General features: G+C 33.4%; 1 protein-coding gene and 1 long non-coding RNA gene across 3 annotated transcripts in view; one reads left to right on the top strand and one right to left on the bottom strand.

Annotated features, from left to right (window-relative positions):
* The window catches only part of LOC108738258 (lachesin-like), a 45,417-nt gene extending 28,665 nt beyond the window's left edge, over positions 1-16,752 (bottom strand). For both annotated transcript variants that reach the window (XM_018471608.1, XM_018471609.1), the window contains exons 1-2: positions 16,609-16,752; positions 8,314-8,403 (exon numbers count right to left, since the gene is read on the bottom strand). In XM_018471608.1, the coding sequence (XP_018327110.1) occupies positions 8,314-8,403; positions 16,609-16,645 (127 nt within the window). In that variant the 5' untranslated portion in view covers positions 16,646-16,752. The remainder of the gene's footprint in view (positions 1-8,313; positions 8,404-16,608) is intronic.
* Positions 1-20,849, top strand: part of LOC112905810 — a 51,755-nt gene that overhangs the window by 24,823 nt on the left and 6,083 nt on the right. The window lies entirely within an intron of this gene.

Below are 20,849 nucleotides of genomic sequence, written 5' to 3'. Positions count from 1 at the left end.
ACCAACCAAAAACTACTGCGTAGAATTAATTGGAATTTTTCACACACAAGCCTTGCTATATGAGCTCTCAAAGCATATAAAAATTATACGGCTTAAATGTGAAGTTGGGTGCAAAAGAATACAATTAAATCCTCTGTCGGGAAAAAACGAAATGACTTTCCGAACAACCCGATAACTTGATAATAAAGTCATGCACGTCTTTATTTTTTTCAATAATTTTAGTATATTTACTTTCTGATGCGGCTACGTATGTAGGTACGTTTAAAATGTGAAAATTAGAAAGCGTAATTTATTAGAGATTATTTACGAGCATTTTGAGATTGGGTCTGAGTTAGCGCCATGGGGCGCCTGTTTCAACCATCTAAATATCTCACTAACTGGGCTCAACGTTCTAAACAACCGCATACTGTGTAAGACTTTTTACCGAGTTTCGTAACAAAAGGAAATGAACATTATATTGTGTAATAGCTTCCATTTTCAGTTAGTTATATTTTCGTAGTGAAATTATTACTCCAATGAACAAGAGATTACACGGGTCGCACAGGAAAACTAAAGTGCATCTCTTCTTATAATTTCAGTTACAACTTGCTCTTTTCTAGAGTAATAAATCACATGCAACGTATTTGAAAAAGGATGCTGTCTTCATTAAATTATAATGTTCATGGAAGTAAATCGCTCTTAATAAAACTTCTTTAAATTAAAAGTTGTGTAATGTCGCACAAAATTGACATATTGCGAAAACTCTCACATAGTAAGTTAAAAATTAAAAATTTAAAAAGCTCCCATATTGCTAACGTACAGTCTAATTCACATTTCGCAAGTTTTATTACAATTATTACCTTTAAGCGCAACTAATTCTTCGGGTATTCCTTTCATAAATTCTCTAATCTCTACGCTGAGCTGTACATGGTTGACTCCATGACGGTACATACAAGTTTATAACTCTATATAAGTACTAATATGAAAATATGCATTTGGCAGGAGTGAGAAGCGCCTAAGCCATCGAAAAACAAGGTATAACAAAGAAAATGCACTTCAATTTCAGTGATTTGTACTCTTAATCCGCCATGTGAGAGTCTTTATGTGCATTCAATGCGAGGATCTTTAGCTTATAAGCAGCGGAAATCACAAAGGACAGCGAATGTACACAATATTACATCTCGATTTCATTTCAATAGAACTGTTTACTGGGCCTTAAGTAGAGCGGTCTGTGTCAATACTATTAACAACAGTAGGATGTAGACACTAGCTGACTCGACAAATAATGCCAGATATGGCAGAGTTTTATTTTCCGCTTACAATATACAAGAACTTTTCAGAACCGCCACGACGGATTTAACGGATATGTCGGCTATTTCATTACTCTCACTCTGCAACTAATTTAGTTGAAATAATCTTCTTACTCGCCGCACGCTTTCAGCTTTACAGAAAATCGTAATCTTTTCAAAATAAAATTTATTTCATTACCTACGTTGGAACTACTGTAAAAATATTCGGAGATTGCATTCATGTATGTCATTGACTCTACATAAAGTAAAGCCAATATCACAGTGAACTCGCTTCTAATACAGAAAATACGATTGGTATAAGCCATACCCAAAAAAAAACAATACACATCAATTTTTTGTATCCTAGCTCTGGTTAAGTTTAAATTTAATATCTAAGGGTACACGACCCCATAAATAACCCTTAGATCGGCTAACGAATTGTCTCATTGGTATAATTCTACTTCAAATGACTCTCAGAGTTTAGATACAAAAGAAACAAGATAAATTTCAACTGAAAAGCCATAAATTAATAGGTATTGTGTTCTTTAATAACAAATCAGTAGGGTAAGATAACCGATTCTAGCACAGAGAAGTAGGTAAGTGACGAAACGTCATCGATCGTAAACGTGTAACTGTTAAATGGTTACTGTTACTGGTCACATGATGTTATTGGCTCTTGACGATGTCAGTGAGTGTAAGCATTAATACATATATTGGTTGTATTTATATTAGAATCGGTTATCTTACGCTATTCAAATTATTTTATGTGTCCAAAAAAAGTAGTAACAGAAGCAGTAGTCAGAACACACGCTAAAAAGCTCAAACCCCAACGCTAAAGCACAAGCGCTTTTTTGGTAACCTTTTTCCATGTAGATACATGACCGTGCAGTCGAAAACAAGTAAAAGATGTGGCAGCTGATTGTGGTTGTTAATTGAGATCAAAGTTCCTTAGTTGTCAATTTTCTTTAATGATCTTGAAATCATATTTTTTGCGATCTTATAGCCACTTGCAGTTAGTTGAGGTAAAAGCTCTTTTCTGTTGCTTCTTGTTCAAAATGAGGATACGTGACTTAACTGTAGCTGCCACAAGAGGATACATTAATTTTCAACAGACGTCGCATACTTTTACACAATTTCCTTTAACGTCTCGCTTTCTACAAAAAAGACATAACTCGCCACAGAAAAACATTATTTGATACCGGCTTGAAAAGTTTTTAAGAAATTATTACCCAGACTTCTTAAAGTTTTTACTTCTAACACCTTCGCGTTATTCGATAAAATTTAATATAGGTAGAATTATAAAGGAGTTTGCAATGCGTGCGAGATGGAATTTACATTGTTAACGTTTTTCTGAAAGAGTCTTCTTCACACGGACTTTCAATAAATCAAGAATTGAATCAGTCGTTCCTAATAATCGTGAACTAAATACCTGTCCGTTATGGACATTGGATTTATATACGCATGCCGAAACGTTGCTTGGATATATTTCCTTTTGAAAACGTTCACCTTTTAGAAGATAAGGCTTATCTGCAATATACCGTAAACATTTTATAGCTTGAGGTAAGATCAAAAGCTCTGAAAAAGTTATCTGGGAAAAGGAAGTACTTCGACATTTTTATTTACTCAGAAAAGACTTTTCTATGGTAAAAGATAGTTGAACCACTTGACAAAAAATTACCTGCCTCAATCATTTAGTAAACGTCGTTCAATTTAACCATGATGACATCAAATTATTTGTACTCGCTTTAATCCGCCGTTTCAGTTTCCTTTTTGGCTTTTTAAGCTAAAAAATTAACTTTGAGCAGGTTGATAAATTTAAAAAATTCGTCATCCGTGAACAAAAAAAAACAAGATTCTGTCAAGTACAAACTTGCTTTTTACGTTGCTGTAGAACTGAGTCTAATTGAAAGCAGTAAATAGATTATCTATATATCTATTTCAGAAAATGAATACGAAAATGATAATCTATTTGAACTTTGAATGAAACTAATTATATGAAAATTGCATTGAAAAGTGTAGGCAAAATTAATTAAATAGTTACTTTTTAGTCCGTAAAATAGTGGTATGCAAGGGAAGAAAAAGTAGGCAAAAAGCGAATATAAATATAGAAGATGAAAAATTAGAAGAAGTAGCTGATTTTCGGTATCTAGGAAGTCAGATAAGTCATGACAGAAGGAGTAAGGAGTCGCCTTCAATAAAAAGAAGTCAGGTCTTTGCTGGCGAATGGTTAATTTAGAAGTCGATTGTTAAAGGTATATGTTTGGAGCGCAGCGCTGTACGGGTGCGAAACATAGACGATGGATAGAGGTTAGAAACGTTTCAAATGTGGTGTTACAGGAGAATGATGAGAATACCGTGGATAGAGAAGGTTAGACATGAGGAGGTATTACAAAGAGTAGGATAAGGGAGAAAGGAGTCACCATGGAAGTCAATAAGAATGCATGAAATACTATTTAGAGACGTATTAGGAGTTAAGAGGGATAGAGGTAGATCTAAACTAGATTACTGCCACAAATAGCTGAAGTTGTGGTAAAATTAAAGGAAAATGCGAAGATTAACTCAGGATAGGAAAAAGCGAAGGTGCGTGTCCAACCAGTTTTAGGAGTGATCACCTTGTGGTGATGATGATGATGATGATTATAAAGGAGTGGAATTCCAATAAGCTAAAGAAAAGTTTTGGGAAAGTTAGCTGTAAATTAACTAAAATGAAATGAGTGCACTTTACATGTTTGGATTGCTAGAGAAGTGCAAAATAAGTCGAAATTAATTGTAGGCGGGTTCAAGGAGCTGAAGCGCTGCGTAAGTATTTCCTATAGCCGCCTCCGAGTCGGGCTGGTGTTCTGAAAGTCATTTGATAATTTGGTTGAAGTTCAATTACTCAAGTCGCATGAAATTAATGCTAATGATAATTCGATCCGAATCTGTCTGGTTGGGTGGGGCAAATTAAGCCGGGCTACAATAGATGTCTTTTCGAATTTCTCCAAGCTAGATTTGCACTTGTAGGGAAAGGAGCCAAATCTTGCTGTTTCAGCTTGCCTAGCGTTCTATTATTTTTAACACATATAGCTGACTAGGTACCTACCCATATAATTAAATAATGCACGGCTGCACAAGCAATCGCCACTTTCCACTCGGGAACAAAAAAAAATCAAATATAATTTGTCATTCATTTTGCGTAGTTAGTTATTGTTTCAACTTATTGTTCTTTCATATCACGGCCCTGTACTCAAGTCTTCCAAACTCCAATTTAGCTTTGGTAATCGAAGTCGAAGCCATAATTTTAGACGCCTCTCGTCCGTCGGCACAACTGTTGCAAGGGGCCAGGATTGGAAATTAAATTAGTAGGTAGCATAATCCATGTCGTCATGTTGCTTAATTAGTTCTTGGTTTTAGTTTACGAATTATTGTTATTAAGTATCTGATAATGTTATTTATGAACGCCAGATGAAACATATGAATTTTAAATACACATCACGACATCACAATCGGTTACTTTAGACAAAATCACAACCAAGGTTTGAGATAGAATTGTCGAAATGGTGCATTTAAATTATTTACGCTATTCGCAGCGTTTTCGGTGTATGTATTGAACTAAGCGAATATCTTTGCGGCACTGAGACAAGTATTGCGATAGTTTCAAAGTAATTCGCCTTTCATCTAGTGAACTTTATTTTACATCAGCATGTTGCTTCCTTTCTTCATTTAAGACAAGAATTGCCAATCCAACAATCAGTATATTTATTCCTAATAACAGACTGATGAAGTACAATACAGATAACTGTACGTACTGTAATCATAAACACAAAATATACGTAACATTATTGTTAGTGTTATGTAAAAAGTAGTCAAAAATGTCCTATTAAGTTAGTAAAATATGTTATTCTGTAGGGATAATGTCTAGACGGGGATTATTCGTTCAATATGGCTACTATATATGTACATACTTAACTATTAATAACGTATAAATCGGGACGCAAATATGTAGGCTTGGAAATTAATATACTCTTTAGAATTTGCGATTAGAAGTATTTTCCGTTCGAGTTTTTCATATAGGAATGTACACTATGTCTGATTAGTATATTAATATTAAAAGGGTAACATCTGGAGGCACTGCAGGCATCAACTGGCGAAACACGCATACCTACCCGTGACCTTCGCAACAACTAGTACGTAGTAATAACCTGCACTCGTTAGCGTTCGGAGATGAATATATATATACCAATTCAATGAAAAGTATACATAAAATATAAATATTGTATATACGTTTGGAGATGAATGAAAGTGTACATCAGTATGATAGGTATGTTAATACGTGTTAAATTGAGTTGTAAATGTCTAGGTTCATTACAGTAACAAGAAGAAGGTAATTGTTGCCGTTAAAGAGATGAAAGAATGGGCCGTTTAACTAGTGCTGCAAGCGGTCACACATCAGAGCTCAAGGTGTTAATGCTTTTAATTAATGATGCAAGTGCTCTAAACACATACACTCATAATTAGTACGCGGAGATTAATAGCTCGTAATTTGTATCAGGGTAGCGAGGTCGGCCGGAGTTTACCCCCATAATAACTTCACTTCCGAGCACACCGCTGCTGCGATATTTATGTTAGAGGGCGCGACATCGCATTTGTCTCGGATGCCGCGCGATGGTTACCAACGATACGAAAAGATAGGGACCGATACCATAAGATAGAAAACGATATTCACTTCTATTTCGTCATTATTAGATCATACGTTAGGAATACCTGTAAAACGAGAGCAGCAAGAAGACTTCAATTCGCAGTTTTATAGGTTTAATAAAAATATTTTTGTGCGCTTAACTGATAGATATGATTAGCAATTAAAAAAAAAACTTGCCCTGTGGAAATCGTAATTAAAAGCTCTCTTGAAGTAAAGAATTTCATCATCGAAAAATTTTTTTTAAAACTTTTTTAATAGGAAAACTCTCTTCGAGAATGTTGTTAACCTCCTGCTACAAAATGTTTTACAAAAACAAATAACATGACCTTTAATTATGTGCGTTACTGCGGTTGTGTTAGGAATTTAAAATCTACATTCCAATTAAAAAATTTAAAAATTTAATTTGTAGATACATGCATTATTCCTTGGGTTAATCAAATTAAGGTAGGCTGCTCCGTATTAGTTATTAACTTTTTAAAATTTTTATAATAAATAATGAAATGTATAGTTTAAGAATAACTTAAATTTTTATTTTATTTAACAACAGAATTAAATGCACCAAAGATAAAAATTAATTATCGATAGGATTTCAACGAAAGGTTCTACAAGATGTTTTACTGATTAATCGTGCAAATATACTTAGGTATAATTTATTAAATGCATCTAGTCCAATAAAAATATTTCTCGAATGGGTGTCGTCTTTACCAATTTTTTTACTGTTAGGCCTTTGGCAGAAATCCATAGAAAAAGCTCAGTTGAAGTACAACAATTTACGAGGATTTTTAGAAAACACTTGTGTTTAGCTTGGATATAGTATAATTAAAGGTAAACAGAGGGTATATTTGGACTCTGGGGTAGTTGATGCATTCAAGAATTAATGATCTTTCACATTATATCTATATCAGCGCTATTTGATTTTAATATACAAACAACTTGCTAATATTATTAGTTGGTAACCGAGTAGTTAAAATCACTTGAGTAATAACCGAGCCTTTATTTTACAATTAACGCTATTTTGTAATTATATTACCTAGGAACATAGTTTAGTGGATAATTATTCAAAGGATTAATTAGACTACTTAGAATTCTGTAAAAAGTCAGACTTCGTTTGATTTTGTTCTGCATTGAATTTGTTTTTATGGCTTGCTTCACTTATTGTCATAAGAAGCCACTGAAGTTATCTTTTGACTTATTTATTAATACTCTACTGTGTTTTTATTTAAAGAAAAATAATGACAATAGACGTAGACAGTAAAATTGCATATTCAATTGTTTCTATTTTCTTTATTGTGTTTTGTCTCAAGATGTTATGGTAACTTGTAAAGATCTAATTAGAAATATAATGTAGTTATCCAGTTTTAAGGATTTATGTTTTTGGTCAAGATAGCATGAAAAGTTTTCAGTGTAATGTTATAGTTATCCAGTTTTAAGGAGTTATTGTTTTGTTCAAGAAAGCATGAAGAGTTTTCAGTGAAATTTAATATTTATCCAGTTTTAAGAGTTTATTGTTTTGGTCAAGATAGCATGAAGATTTTTCAAATATCAAGTACCTAATTATCGTAGTTTTAAGACGGAAACAATGCTAAGAATTGTTTGTTTTACTAAATGTGTACTCTTCTGTATTATGATAAATTCGTACAACTGGGTAAGTGGACTATCGTTAGAAAAGATACCCTTTGAGCAACCCTCAAAATTGAAAGAAATATGCCTCTTTTATGTTAGTTTTTGGAATAAAGATTCTACTTGTACTCTGTTGCTTTGATAATACTACTTCTTTATCTCACAAGTAGTTATTGTAATTTGTACTGTATTCTATTTTCAACTAAATCTTGTTGTTGTGAATGTCGTATTTAGGCGGAGAGAATGTTTAAGTGATTACTTTTAAGGGTGACCGCTAATTTAAAGTAACTAAACATTTACATACATTGGTGTGTTGTGATAAGACCAATTATCCTTTATATTAGGGTGGCAGAGACTTGGTTAAATTTAAAATATCAAATGATAGAGATATTCGGAGGTGGAAACCATTTGGGCATACATTTGCTTGCGTAAGGTATATATAATATATTCCCTTATCTTTTTACGTACTTTTAACCCCAATAGTAGGTGTTTGGTGAGGATTTGTCTTTCTACCCTGTTTCTATATCTCGTTTGCAATTTAAAGTAAATTAGGGTATAATTCCGGGAATGCTGATGGTTTTCCCAGGAATTAGAGTCTCTCTAACGCACAAGAAAAATAAATGGCGCACATCGTTACATCTTCTCCAACTAATCATTATTCCATTGCTAATTCCAATTTCAGCCTTTGATATATTCATAGAAGTGTTTGAATTGCTGAATTCCGTTTACTTATTTGTAACAACTTACCATGTAATTCCACTTCGTTAATAAGCAAGGTGAGCAGTAGAATTGCCCCCAGGATACACTTCCACTTCATCTTTTGTTTGCATAGACCGCCTGAAAAGAAAACATAAATACCATCACATTTTAATGTCAGCGCTAGCGTAAACTTCTACAACCAAAGCGTGCATAAACTTGTCAACCATTCAGCAAAACATCATAAGCAAATAATTAAGCTACTTAATTAAATGAAGATTTTGTTGGCTCTTTTCGAGAAATTCAAATTCTCTTTACGTATAACGCTTCTATTTCCGGCAGGTGTTATTTAAATGTTATTAGAAATGCACCTAGAAATTAAACTGTTGTTGTTCATTAGATTCGAGTAAATAGCATTAAGAGTGAAAATGTCTCAAAATACTAAAGGCAAGCCGAGCGTTTAATATCCATAATTGCATACATAACGTACAGTTAGTCCTTCTTTTTTAAATATAAAATAGGCACTGTATTTAGGCACCGTGTAACGCTTATTAATAATTAATTACACTTATTGTACTTAATTTGCCGAATTGTTTTGAATTAATTAGTCCCCTTGTAATGTAGGATTTACGCACTACACAAAGGGAGCAAAATTTGAGGATTAAGGGAAATCTTATCTAGAATATATTCTAGCATAATCTAGTTGTATTTATGTTTATTAAATGTTCAATTCAAATCGGTTAATCTAATTTATAAACTAAATCTAAATTTGGTCGAAATTATATACAAAAATATAGGTACCACGCAAAAGAATGATTATAGTTTGTAATAGTACATGGTGTAAAAGGTTATGTGGTTAGGTTTATTGGCCATGGTGGCTGTTAAAACATAGCGGGCGTGAGTTAGTCTAAACTTGATTCATTCTTCGGTTCATTGCTCGTTCTTTTGCTGCGGCGATATCAACGGCGAAGTCGATGGCAGAAAGATATAAATTATTGTCCTTGCGCTAGCTGTGCGCATCCTTGGGCTAATAGCAGCCAGCGGGAGTGAACAACACAGTAGCTTCGCGAATTCTGCTGGATTGTCGTTAGCGGCCAGACGTAGTACTTCCGCATCTTTCCTTTCTTCCTACGTACGACATACCATCTTATTTTTCGCCAACAGGCAACATCTTTAACTATCTTCACCCGAAAAATACTTTCTTGTCCTTTTTAAGTTCGTTACCATTTTCACTTTAATCGCATGACGTTAAAATATTAAAGATAGAACTGTTCAATACATTCTGAGACCAGAACAAGAGTTTATTTTTAAATTTTTACTTACACATATAAAAAAAAAACGAAAGGTCACTCATTCACTCACTGACTAAAATCGAAATCACGAAAACTACTTGACATAAGAAGTTGAAATCTGGTAGGCAGGTAGTTTATACATAGGTAGAAGACGCTAGCTAAAAACGGATTTTGTGATAGGACCCATATAAGGGCGTAAAGAGGCTATTATATGCTTTTGATGCTAAAAAATACATAATGTTAAAGGTTAACTACTTATGTTATCGGTTTGTCTTAAATTATTACCGCTACAAATACCTACATAATAGGCATATTTGGTTTATTAAAAGGTTGAGTAAATTACCCGTTTTATAATCGGTTAAAAAAAAGTAACCCAGGCAGTTTGAGAGAGTGTAATAAGGGGGTGAGGGGGTGCAGGCTCGGGTGAGAAAGGCAGTATTGGACGCATTAGAGCAGAAGCTGGCGGTGTTATGCCTGCGCTGCACCGCTGCTGCTAACTAGATATGCTGGAATTATGCCACAAGCAGAGATCATCAGTACAGCTGTGCTCGCAAATGCCCGACCACTCTTAATGACCAATGAATTAAGGAAGTATTCGAGTTTAGAAACGGGATAATAGCGTTGCGATGCCTTGAAATAATTTGTCATTGTCTCGAATCAGCCGACACTAGGGGGAAGCCATTCGGAAAAGATCTCCCCGAACTACTTCCGATTCAACCAATAATATACCATTAATGAAATTTTTATACCCGTGAATTTAATTTGGGGACGATTTCTTTTTGCTTTGTCCTAAAGAGACAATTACTTTAAGCATCCTCACCAAGGATAATTAGATAATTGATTCTGCTGTTAAACGCACAAGGTTCGTATCAAAAAGTTCTCGGACCCCTCAATTACGAGGTTATACCACAAAGGCGATGGACACTCATCCTTCATATCAAATGCTTCAAGGACCAATTCGAATCTTTTAAATTCGTTTGAAGAAACAACTTCCTTCATGTGTGTTATCCTGTGCGTACAAGTGCCCTATATTCTCTAAGGTAAACCACCACCAGCCTATGTACCATTGCAAAGGAAGCAGCCTTTCGGTATGGATCAATACTGATCCGAGTGACAGTTTCACATGCAGAACTACGTAAACCCTGTCGGAAGGATATGTAGCAGCACCCTTTGTGAACATGTCATACCGTTTGCACCTTTAATTGACAGTAAGTTCAGCGGATGCATGGATAACTACAAATCTTGTAATATTGCCTTCTCCTAATACTTTTTGCACTTTGATCTGTCCCATTTCAGTAATTTAATCAGCAAGGAATTTAGAACAATTCGAAAACAGAAAGCTGAAAAAGAGAAATTGAGATCTTTAGTAAGAAAAGTCCAAACAATTGTAATGAGCAATAATTAGGCGATTATAAATTTTCTTTGTTTGACATTTTCATATCGTTATCCTTGGAGTCAAAACTCCAAACCAAAAGATAAGGTTATGGATATGAATTGAACTATTAACAGCATTTAGAGAAACAACCACCGTTTTGGCATTTTTTATGAATTTATCTTCCAGTTGCTAATGTTTTCCTGTTTGCTGTCAATAGAAATAACCGAGCACGAAGAGAAGTTCAAATTCAACGAAAATCGAAGAAATTATGAAGTGGTAAAGTTTATTCGCTTGGTATCAAAATAACTAATATCGAAATTGGCTCATATGTAGGTAGAATTTAGTACCAAAAGATGACGTTACTGAAGAACTAAACTGTCTTATAAACTTATAATAAGAAGCAGTTACAATTTTGGCGATTTAGATTTGTATTCTTTCCGGGTTGAGTAAGCAAAGTGAAGAAGGAGTAGGGTATTAAAATTTTTATTCTCGTCCCTTCGCATGCGATCTAAGATAGAATTTAACATGGACTTTGTGTGTGTGAATTTTCGAAAACAGTGATTTGCTTTTGAACGTATGCTGTTCGATTAGTCGGTGTTTTACAGAGAATTTTGCTTAGGTGACCCTCCCCTGTGTTATCGCGATATGTAGAACATGGACGCAACGTGTGAATAATGTTATCTGCGTCTTCGCTTCGGCGCTACTAACAAATATAACACAGCATCGGCATCTAAGAGATAAGACTTGTCAACATCCAAAGCTCATTGCGAACGGAAATGGGAATTAGAATGAAGAACCATTCTTGTGCTAGCTTTCGCCGCACAGATTGAAATATCTTCTCTCAATCTCAATATACATGTGTATTCGTATATGTGTGTACATATATTGCAAACTGATTTGTAAACGTGTGTATCTGCAAGGAAAAAGTGAGCTTTTTTCATTTCCGTTTTTCGTTAATTTAAATTTTATCTACTGACATTCAGCTACTGTAATTAATTAATATAATATTAATTTAAAACTTTCCATCTAAAACACATCTTTCGATTGTAAATTCATGGATGTAAGTTCTATACGGGGTGGCAAATCAAGAATCTCAAATCTATCGATTCGTTTTACAAACAAACTAAGATTTTTTTGTTCTGCGCTAAAATCAATCTGAAAACTCAACCGCAAATGTAGGTGGAGTAAATGGACAAAAAGGATTTCAAATAATCAGTGAAGACTGTATTGGATATTTGAACTAAAAAAAAAAGAGATGGACATCATTCTCTTTTATTATTAGAATTATCTAGAAGGTGTTGATTATTAATTTGTTATTGATGATTAATTTTGAAGCACATTATCCAAATTATTATCGTTTGCTATATTGGAGAGATAATTGAAATTGTCAGTCTGTATTTTAAGGATAATGAAATGGCTCGAGAAATTGCAAGAATTTTTAATCGAAGGCATTCCGATGAAAACCTCAACCGTGTCTACGTAAGAAATTTGATATCTAAATTCATGAAGATTTTTCGCTAATAACATGATAGAGGACAAGTTGCAATTTTGACACATGTTTAACGGATTCTCCATCAACCATNGTATCTCTAGTGAATAGAATTCCCTTGATAATTATATCAGAATAGTAAAACTGATGCATTATTAGTGTAACAACAAAGCCTTTGATTGTCATCAAGCGAATTCTGCGAGAGGCCAGGTTCAAATACCAACAATTTCCCTCAACAACAACTATTCAAATTTTAATTCACGCCAATTTATATAAAATATCACATATCGCTTGTTAAATAGTATAGCCGTAGCCATATCTAATTACAAACTATATTTTGTATACCTAGTTGTGGACAATAGTACCTTTGTAAATAAACACCAATTAATGTTATCTAACACGATGGGTGTGTAATCCACATTATTTAATTGTTCTTCGAACTTTTTAATTAGTATTATTTGAGTATTAGTTATAGTCCGCATCGCCGAGTGATTGTATTTAAACAAAGGAATTGTTCCTAACTTGTTTTTGTGCGTATGGATTTCTGATTTGTACGCAACTCGTTCGCCGATTGTGAATCGATTTTAATAATTATTGTTTTATTGAATAGACCATATATGAAGGATGATTCCATTTAAATTTAGGGAAAATATTCCACTTCTATGGGTGTATTGTTAAGTTTTTAGTTAATTTTGTACACAGAATGCGAAAATGTTGAATGTTGTCACACAAATTTCTAGGAAGGGGCAATCCGCATAGATTTCGTCCGCTCTTTCGCATGTGGTATAGGCAGACTTTTAAAGTGACTTTTTATTTTAGATACAAAAATTAATTATTTTTAATTGGTTATTGATGGGATTGTTTACAAATACAGGCACGGACTTCATCAACCCGATATTGCAATTTCTTTGGTCTGTAAAAGTCCATACGCGACAAAACTAACTATTCTGGTATATAGGTACCTGTTCAAACATGACAACGTTTTGAAGAGGAATCCCATTCTGTGCCTGCCGACTGTTATAGAATGGCAATAACAATTCTTCTTGTTTCTCTGTAAATTATAAGTTAGCTGAAACGAATAACCTTCTAGCAAATATTTGCTCTGTCGGAAGGACCTTATTGTGATCCAAAGATAGCTTATATACGTACGTTTTTCGTGAATACAAAGCATTGGGAAATTAAATTTCCGAATTTCGGGAAATTTTATCAATTGGTACCGGTTTAATTGATTTCGATTCAAATAAATATTTTCGACCTTAAACTTTTGTTATGAACAAGATTACAAATGGTTGAAGGTATATCGACGTTTAAATGTAAATCCGTAAGAGTTACATGCTCAAGAAGTTAAGAGAACGTCTAGAAAGTTCGCGTAAGTAGGTAGCTAGTGGTGAAACGTATAGTTCTAAGCTAACACCTTCAACATCATCGAATTACTTACTTTAGTTATGAAATTGGGGATTATTATTTGCTAGAGAGTAATTAAATCGTTTTAACAATACTATCATTTGGATTCACTAATTTGTGTAGAATATTGTTTATTAATCGCTTATATTGTAATTCTTGCCATTTATAGGTATACATTGGCCAAAGGCGTAGATCTATTAAAAAGAGAATTTCTCTGCATTACCAATAATCACCTTCCTGACATAAATATAATCAAAATATCCAATACCAAACGAATTATTTTATAACTTCGACTTTAAATTTGTTAGGGCTGGGGTCAGGACCCTATTCGGCATTCGGGATCCGGAAACGATAATTTTGATTGGACCCGGATCACAAATCTAAAGCCTTAAAACATTTGGGCCTAATCAGGCATTTATATTAAGCTTGATCCGGATGTAGTTACATAATTAAATTTCCTGATTTGAACCGGATCACAAATATAACGCCTTGAAATACTTAGGCCTTATCAGGCAACCGGACTTGGTACGGATGAGGCGGTAGGGTGTAAAAGGGTTCAGATAAGGTATCCATATTAGGGCCAGATCAGCCTAAATAGACCATAGCATAATAAGATTGAAATGAGGTATCCGCAGTCTTAATAGGGCAATTAAATTCGGATGCGGTTTGAATTCCATTCAAACAAATTTTCACCTTTAATTTTGTAAATTTATTTTTGTGGTATAAGGCCTTTTTTGTGTAATATGTAATCTAGAACAAAATTTATAAAATATTGTTAGTAAATATTAGGTAGTTTTTTAGAATCTAGTTTTACAGAGAAAGTTGGCTTTAGCGTTCTCTGAAAATTAAATGAAAACTGTTCCTTTCTTGAAAATTCTTCTTTATCCTATGTGTATACCCAATTTACATTTCTCTACTTCATCATCCGTGTACTCTTTATATTTATGTTTTTTGTAAAAAGAATTCCTTTGTTGCTCGCCGTTTTTTTAACAGTTAATTTAACGTTCAGGGATGTATCAAAACGATGTATTTATTTCCTCTTCGGGGCCGATAAATTTCTGGGTTATTTATATTTAAAAAAAGGTTGTAAGTTTCGTTTGTTGTCTTCTCACAGGGCTATCGACAATTTCCATTTTCATTATTTATTAATATGCGTTTGCTTCGGAAAAGAGATGGGTCCCGAAAAACCGTTTTGGGAAATTAAATGCCCGATATTCTTTCACTCTGCTACCTACCAATATACGCTACCTGCTGAGACACCATTGCAACAGGATTAAACGAATTCCTTCTTAAGCTTTCGAATAGAAAAACAGGATCATCTCTCACAGAGATTTTTTTCAAAATTAATCGTCATCCCCGGACATCCGAAAATAATTAATTCCACCTCAGCCGTTTGTAATTACGACATTTATTTATAGTCGTATTTAAGTATCAATTAATAAGAAACAGATAAATATACAAAAATATTTTTAGACATTTTCCCACAATGGAAGCATGATATTTTCTCTTTAGTTTTTTTTCCATTTCCAATAATAAAAATTTTCATTTGGATTCAAAAACTAATTCAAAATAAACACACCGGTGATGTTTGTTTTTGTATGAAACATCAAAAAAGCAATTACAATTTTAAACAAGTCGTTATGAGATTTTGCAAAATGTATTATGGTTTTAGCTAACTGATACCCATTATCTAGCCTTCGAGGTTGGAAGTTAACTAAACTACAAGCTTTCAAAATATGGTGAGACGTAGTTTGATGCAAATCAGTTTTCAAATCATCCATTAAGATAAGAATTAGTTTACTTCCGCTTGAATAAAGTTAACCTATTATGATCTAAGTTTACCTTTAAGCTTATCCATTGATGCATACAGATACACACATACAACACATGCAAAAGCAGAGCTACAAGAGAAATTTAGTACTTTATCGAGCATACGATTTATATTTATAGTTTGATGAGATTAAATTGCTACTACCGAGAAAAATTTAAAAATTACCGTCGATAAACTTTTCTAATTGATGCATCGCATGTTGTGTGGTAATCTTTGATGTAATCGTTTTTTATTTCCTTTAATTAAACAATAATAGCAAATTTGTCGTTGTGTACTCAATATCTAATATGCTAAATACATAAAACAAAATTTAACATGTCATCAAACTGTTTGTTATATCACAATATAATCATAAAGCAGAAGACTGTGCCAAAATTTATTTTTAAACAGTCTTTTTAGTTTTGTTCAACTTTCACTAATCATAAATAAGAGAAGCACTCATAATCTAATAAACACTTTTGTTGAAAGACGTTCTCACTTATAAAACTTTTTGAAAATAACAACAACAGTATTCAATCGTTAGATATTTCAGTTTGGTGATTGAAAAGCTCTATAGCAGAGCTTTTAATATGTAGTTAACATTACTACAGTGCTTATTACAATCTCAAAATCACTTGTACATTTCGCGCTTTTCTCATTGAAATTATTACGTACATATAATATTTTTATGGTTTAATACAACCAAAAATTCGAATAGATCTTTTTTTTTGAATAGTTTAACAATTTAGCTTTAGTAAAGTGCTTTTTCAAGTATTTAGTATGTAATTTTAAAGTGACTCGACATAGTTCGCAAAATAATAAAATTACCTTTGCAAGGTGTTTAAAAGTTAAAAAAGTTTTATAAAACTTCTTTAGAGTAGTAAACGAATTAAAGCAACCAAGTTGGGTTGCCGACGAATTAATTTTTATTTTATAGTTTCCAACATGCAAAGTTAAGCAAGCAAATATAACTTACGCGGTATCAGTTTTTGGTTGAATAAACGCCTCGACATCGGCTGAGTATTTCTGATTTTTGTTTAAATTTCGTAACTTATCATACGCGACGGACAGAGTCTTCTTTTCGAATAGATCTAGTAGTTGGTTGACTACTGGTTTGAATGGTTCGCGCGTCGGAGGATGATTGGCACAGAAGAGAAAACCGTTCTGATAAAGTTTCTGAATGAGAGCGCGCGCAACCTTATGAACTGATGTTGATAAATCCGAAGGGTTGAGGGTGTCTGCCGAATTCAACAAGAGAACGAAATTTTGGTAGTAAGCAAGCGCTTGCGTTCGTCTCTTCTTATCATCTTATGAATAGTCAGTAATTGCGGTTAAGACACTTCTTCCGCCGCACTCGCATGGTGAGTGTTAATGCGAGTGTTAATCAGGTGATAAGCGAATCCCAAGTGCTCCACTCCTCTTTCTGTATAACCGTCCTTTAGACCTCGCAACTGTCCCTTCACCCAAAGCAGTTGCCATTTCAAAACTTCCTTCTTTACTTCTACTTCTTTTGACTGGTGTTATAAAGGTCTCAGATATTTCTTTAACTGGAACATACACACGTACGTAATGCCCATACAGGGTGAATAAATAATATCAAAGTTGCCCNTTGTAAAGTTGATTTTACTTTTTGATAGAGTATGATTAAGGAAAAGTATCCTCAGTTTAACTGAGAACAAGGGAGCCTTTGGTCTCGTTCTTAGCTTTGCTAACACTAAGGTATTTGTAAAGTTAATTTTACTTTTTGATAGAGTATGGTTAAGGCACAGTATCCTCAGTTTAACTGAGAACAAGGGAGCTTTAGGTCCCGTTCTTGACATTACTAGCACTCAGGTATTTGTAAAGTTTTTGATGGAGTATGCCTTAAGGTAAAGTATCGTCAGTTTAACTGAGAACAAGGGAGCTTTAGGTTTCGTTCTTGGGTTTGCTAGCACTCAGGTCTTTATAAAGTTGATTTTACTTTTTGATAGAGTATGCTTAAGGTACAGTATCGTCAATTTAACTGAGAACAAGGGAGCTTTAGGTCTCGTTCTTGACATTACTAGCACTTAGGTATTTGTAAAGTTTTTGATGGAGTAGGCCTTATGGTAAAGTATCGATAGTTTAACTGAGAACAAGGGAGCTTTAGGTCTCGTTCTTGGGTTTGCTAGCACTCAGGTCTTTATAAAGTTGATTTTACCTTTTGATGGAGTATGCCTTAAGGTAAAGTATCGTCAGTTTAATTGAGAACAATGGAGCTTTTGGTCTCGTTCTTGGCATTGCTAGCACTTAGGGCTTTGTAAATTTGATTTTCCTTTTTGATAGAGTATGGTTAAGGTACAGTATCCTTAGTTTAACTGAGAACAAGGGAGCTTTAGGTCTCGTTCTTGGCATTACCATCACCTAGATTAGGTTTTGTAAGGAACGCCTTATGGTTATAGTGTAATTTACATATAAAAAGCATTTCATGACTGATTGAGATAGAATTAGCAAATAAAATTTAAGGTTAAGTAGTGTCTAGTTATCCACTTAGTCGCTTTAATACTACTAATTGCCCATCTCAAATGATGTTTCAATTATTGATTTAATGTGGTCCATAGGCACGAGTGCTTTATTAATCATGCAGTTCATTAATCCAAATGCATATTTGTTCTATTTGAATTGCAACCTAACCAGTAGTGGGCAATTTGAAAACAGCTTGTTTGTTCTATATTACAGGGGCAAATATTATTTCATATCACTGTATGAAATATAGCATGGATTATTATTGAAATTAAATATCACTGTACATCCTGTAGTTTCAAATACATGATGAAATTGACATTTAGGTACTTGGTGAAAATTCATAACTCTAACTCTAATTATATTTATAACCCACGACAATTGTTTACTGACAAAGCTTTTTCAAGAGTTTAATGCAACTCTATTTGAAAAAATATATTTCAACTTTCATTTATATATAAAATGTATTTGTTGCAGTGAATAATTTTGCGTAAAATTTTAAAAATCTATTCCATTCTTTTCCTAAAAATTGTATGCATGGAAAGCATTTAATTTCTTGCCAGAGGTATCATCGAAACTATGAGAGATATTGAAAATGATTTTAAGGAACTTCATCGGATTTTGAAAGGGACATCCAACAATGACCTTAACTTTAATGTCATAACCTATTTTTAAGTTATTTTTAAACATCAGTTAGGTATTTTTAAAGACAACATGCGATTTTTGACCCGAAATTAGGAAGTAAGTCAACAATTTACTGATTGTCGTAGGTACATCTTTTTCTCTTAAGATATTTCTGCTGCTATTCGAACGTGAAGTATATATGCTAGTTTTCTATAGGTAATTGAACTTCTTGAAAGTAGGTTTTTACCTAAGTAGAAGGATGTTAAGTACCAGAACTTAGTTATTTCTCTAAAGTTGCACTTTATGTTTCTATAGACTATCGTAAACACCACAACAACTTTCATAACGTACAACATGGAAGTTCTACAGGCTTTAACCTCTTTACGTAGAAAATAACCCGTTTGATATTTTTAAAAAAGCTTCTAATTCATTATACTTATCACTAATGTTACTTAGTGTGGTACACGGGCCTGATTATAAAGTACATTTTTAATTAATTAAGTAATTATACGTCAAATATTTTTTTCCAGTTTTTGAAGCAACAGAACATTTTTGGTAAATAAGCTTTGAAACAGTGGAGGTTTCTCGAAAAAGANAAATTTGATATCTAAATTCATGAAGATTTTTCGCTAATAACATGATAGAGGACAAGTTGCAATTTTGACACATGTTTAACGGATTCTCCATCAACCATTCAGAACATTAGAATCTACTTCAGGAATTTCACGTAAAAATCCGTAAAGGATCTGAGAACACTTTGATTGGTTCTATCACTATAAGATGCATTTCGTGCAAAAGCTTAACGAAGAACCGTGAACAACCTCAATGTTTTATATTTGACAAGCTTGTTTTTTGTTTTAAATGTGCCATCATGTACATTAAATTTTAAACGCAGTAGTTACTTCAATTTGCATAATTATTCATGCATCCATATTTGGATTTTAATTTACAATTGCATTTGTTAATAACTCCAAATGGCAACTTTTACAGTGATGTCGCCGATGTCGGGTACCCAATTACCTGGTATAGGTACCCGGCAAAACTCCGATTATACGGCGTATCTCTAGTGAATAGAATTCCCTTGATAATTATATCAGAATAGTAAAACTGATGCATTATTAGTGTAACAACAAAGCCTTTGATTGTCATCAAGCGAATTCTGCGAGAGGCCAGGTTCAAATACCAACAATTTCCCTCAACAACAACTATTCAAATTTTAATTCACGCCAATTTATATAAAATATCACATATCGCTTGTTAAATAGTATAGCCGTAGCCATATCTAATTACAAACTATATTTTGTATACCTAGTTGTGGACAATAGTACCTTTGTAAATAAACACCAATTAATGTTATCTAACACGATGGGTGTGTAATCCACATTATTTAATTGTTCTTCGAACTTTTTAATTAGTATTATTTGAGTATTAGTTATAGTCCGCATCGCCGAGTGATTGTATTTAAACAAAGGAATTGTTCCTAACTTGTTTTTGTGCGTATGGATTTCTGATTTGTACGCAACTCGTTCGCCGATTGTGAATCGATTTTAATAATTATTGTTTTATTGAATAGACCATATATGAAGGATGATTCCATTTAAATTTAGGGAAAATATTCCACTTCTATGGGTGTATTGTTAAGTTTTTAGTTAATTTTGTACACAGAATGCGAAAATGTTGAATGTTGTCACACAAATTTCTAGGAAGGGGCAATCCGCATAGATTTCGTCCGCTCTTTCGCATGTGGTATAGGCAGACTTTTAAAGTGACTTTTTATTTTAGATACAAAAATTAATTATTTTTAATTGGTTATTGATGGGATTGTTTACAAATACAGGCACGGACTTCATCAACCCGATATTGCAATTTCTTTGGTCTGTAAAAGTCCATACGCGACAAAACTAACTATTCTGGTATATAGGTACCTGTTCAAACATGACAACGTTTTGAAGAGGAATCCCATTCTGTGCCTGCCGACTGTTATAGAATGGCAATAACAATTCTTCTTGTTTCTCTGTAAATTATAAGTTAGCTGAAACGAATAACCTTCTAGCAAATATTTGCTCTGTCGGAAGGACCTTATTGTGATCCAAAGATAGCTTATATACGTAC

This window comes from Agrilus planipennis, unplaced genomic scaffold (assembly GCF_000699045.2).
Source record: "Agrilus planipennis isolate EAB-ADULT unplaced genomic scaffold, Apla_2.0 scaffold88, whole genome shotgun sequence".
NCBI lineage: Eukaryota > Metazoa > Arthropoda > Insecta > Coleoptera > Buprestidae > Agrilus > Agrilus planipennis.
Note: the sequence above shows the minus strand (reverse complement) of the source record. Positions and strands in the feature narration are given on the sequence as shown.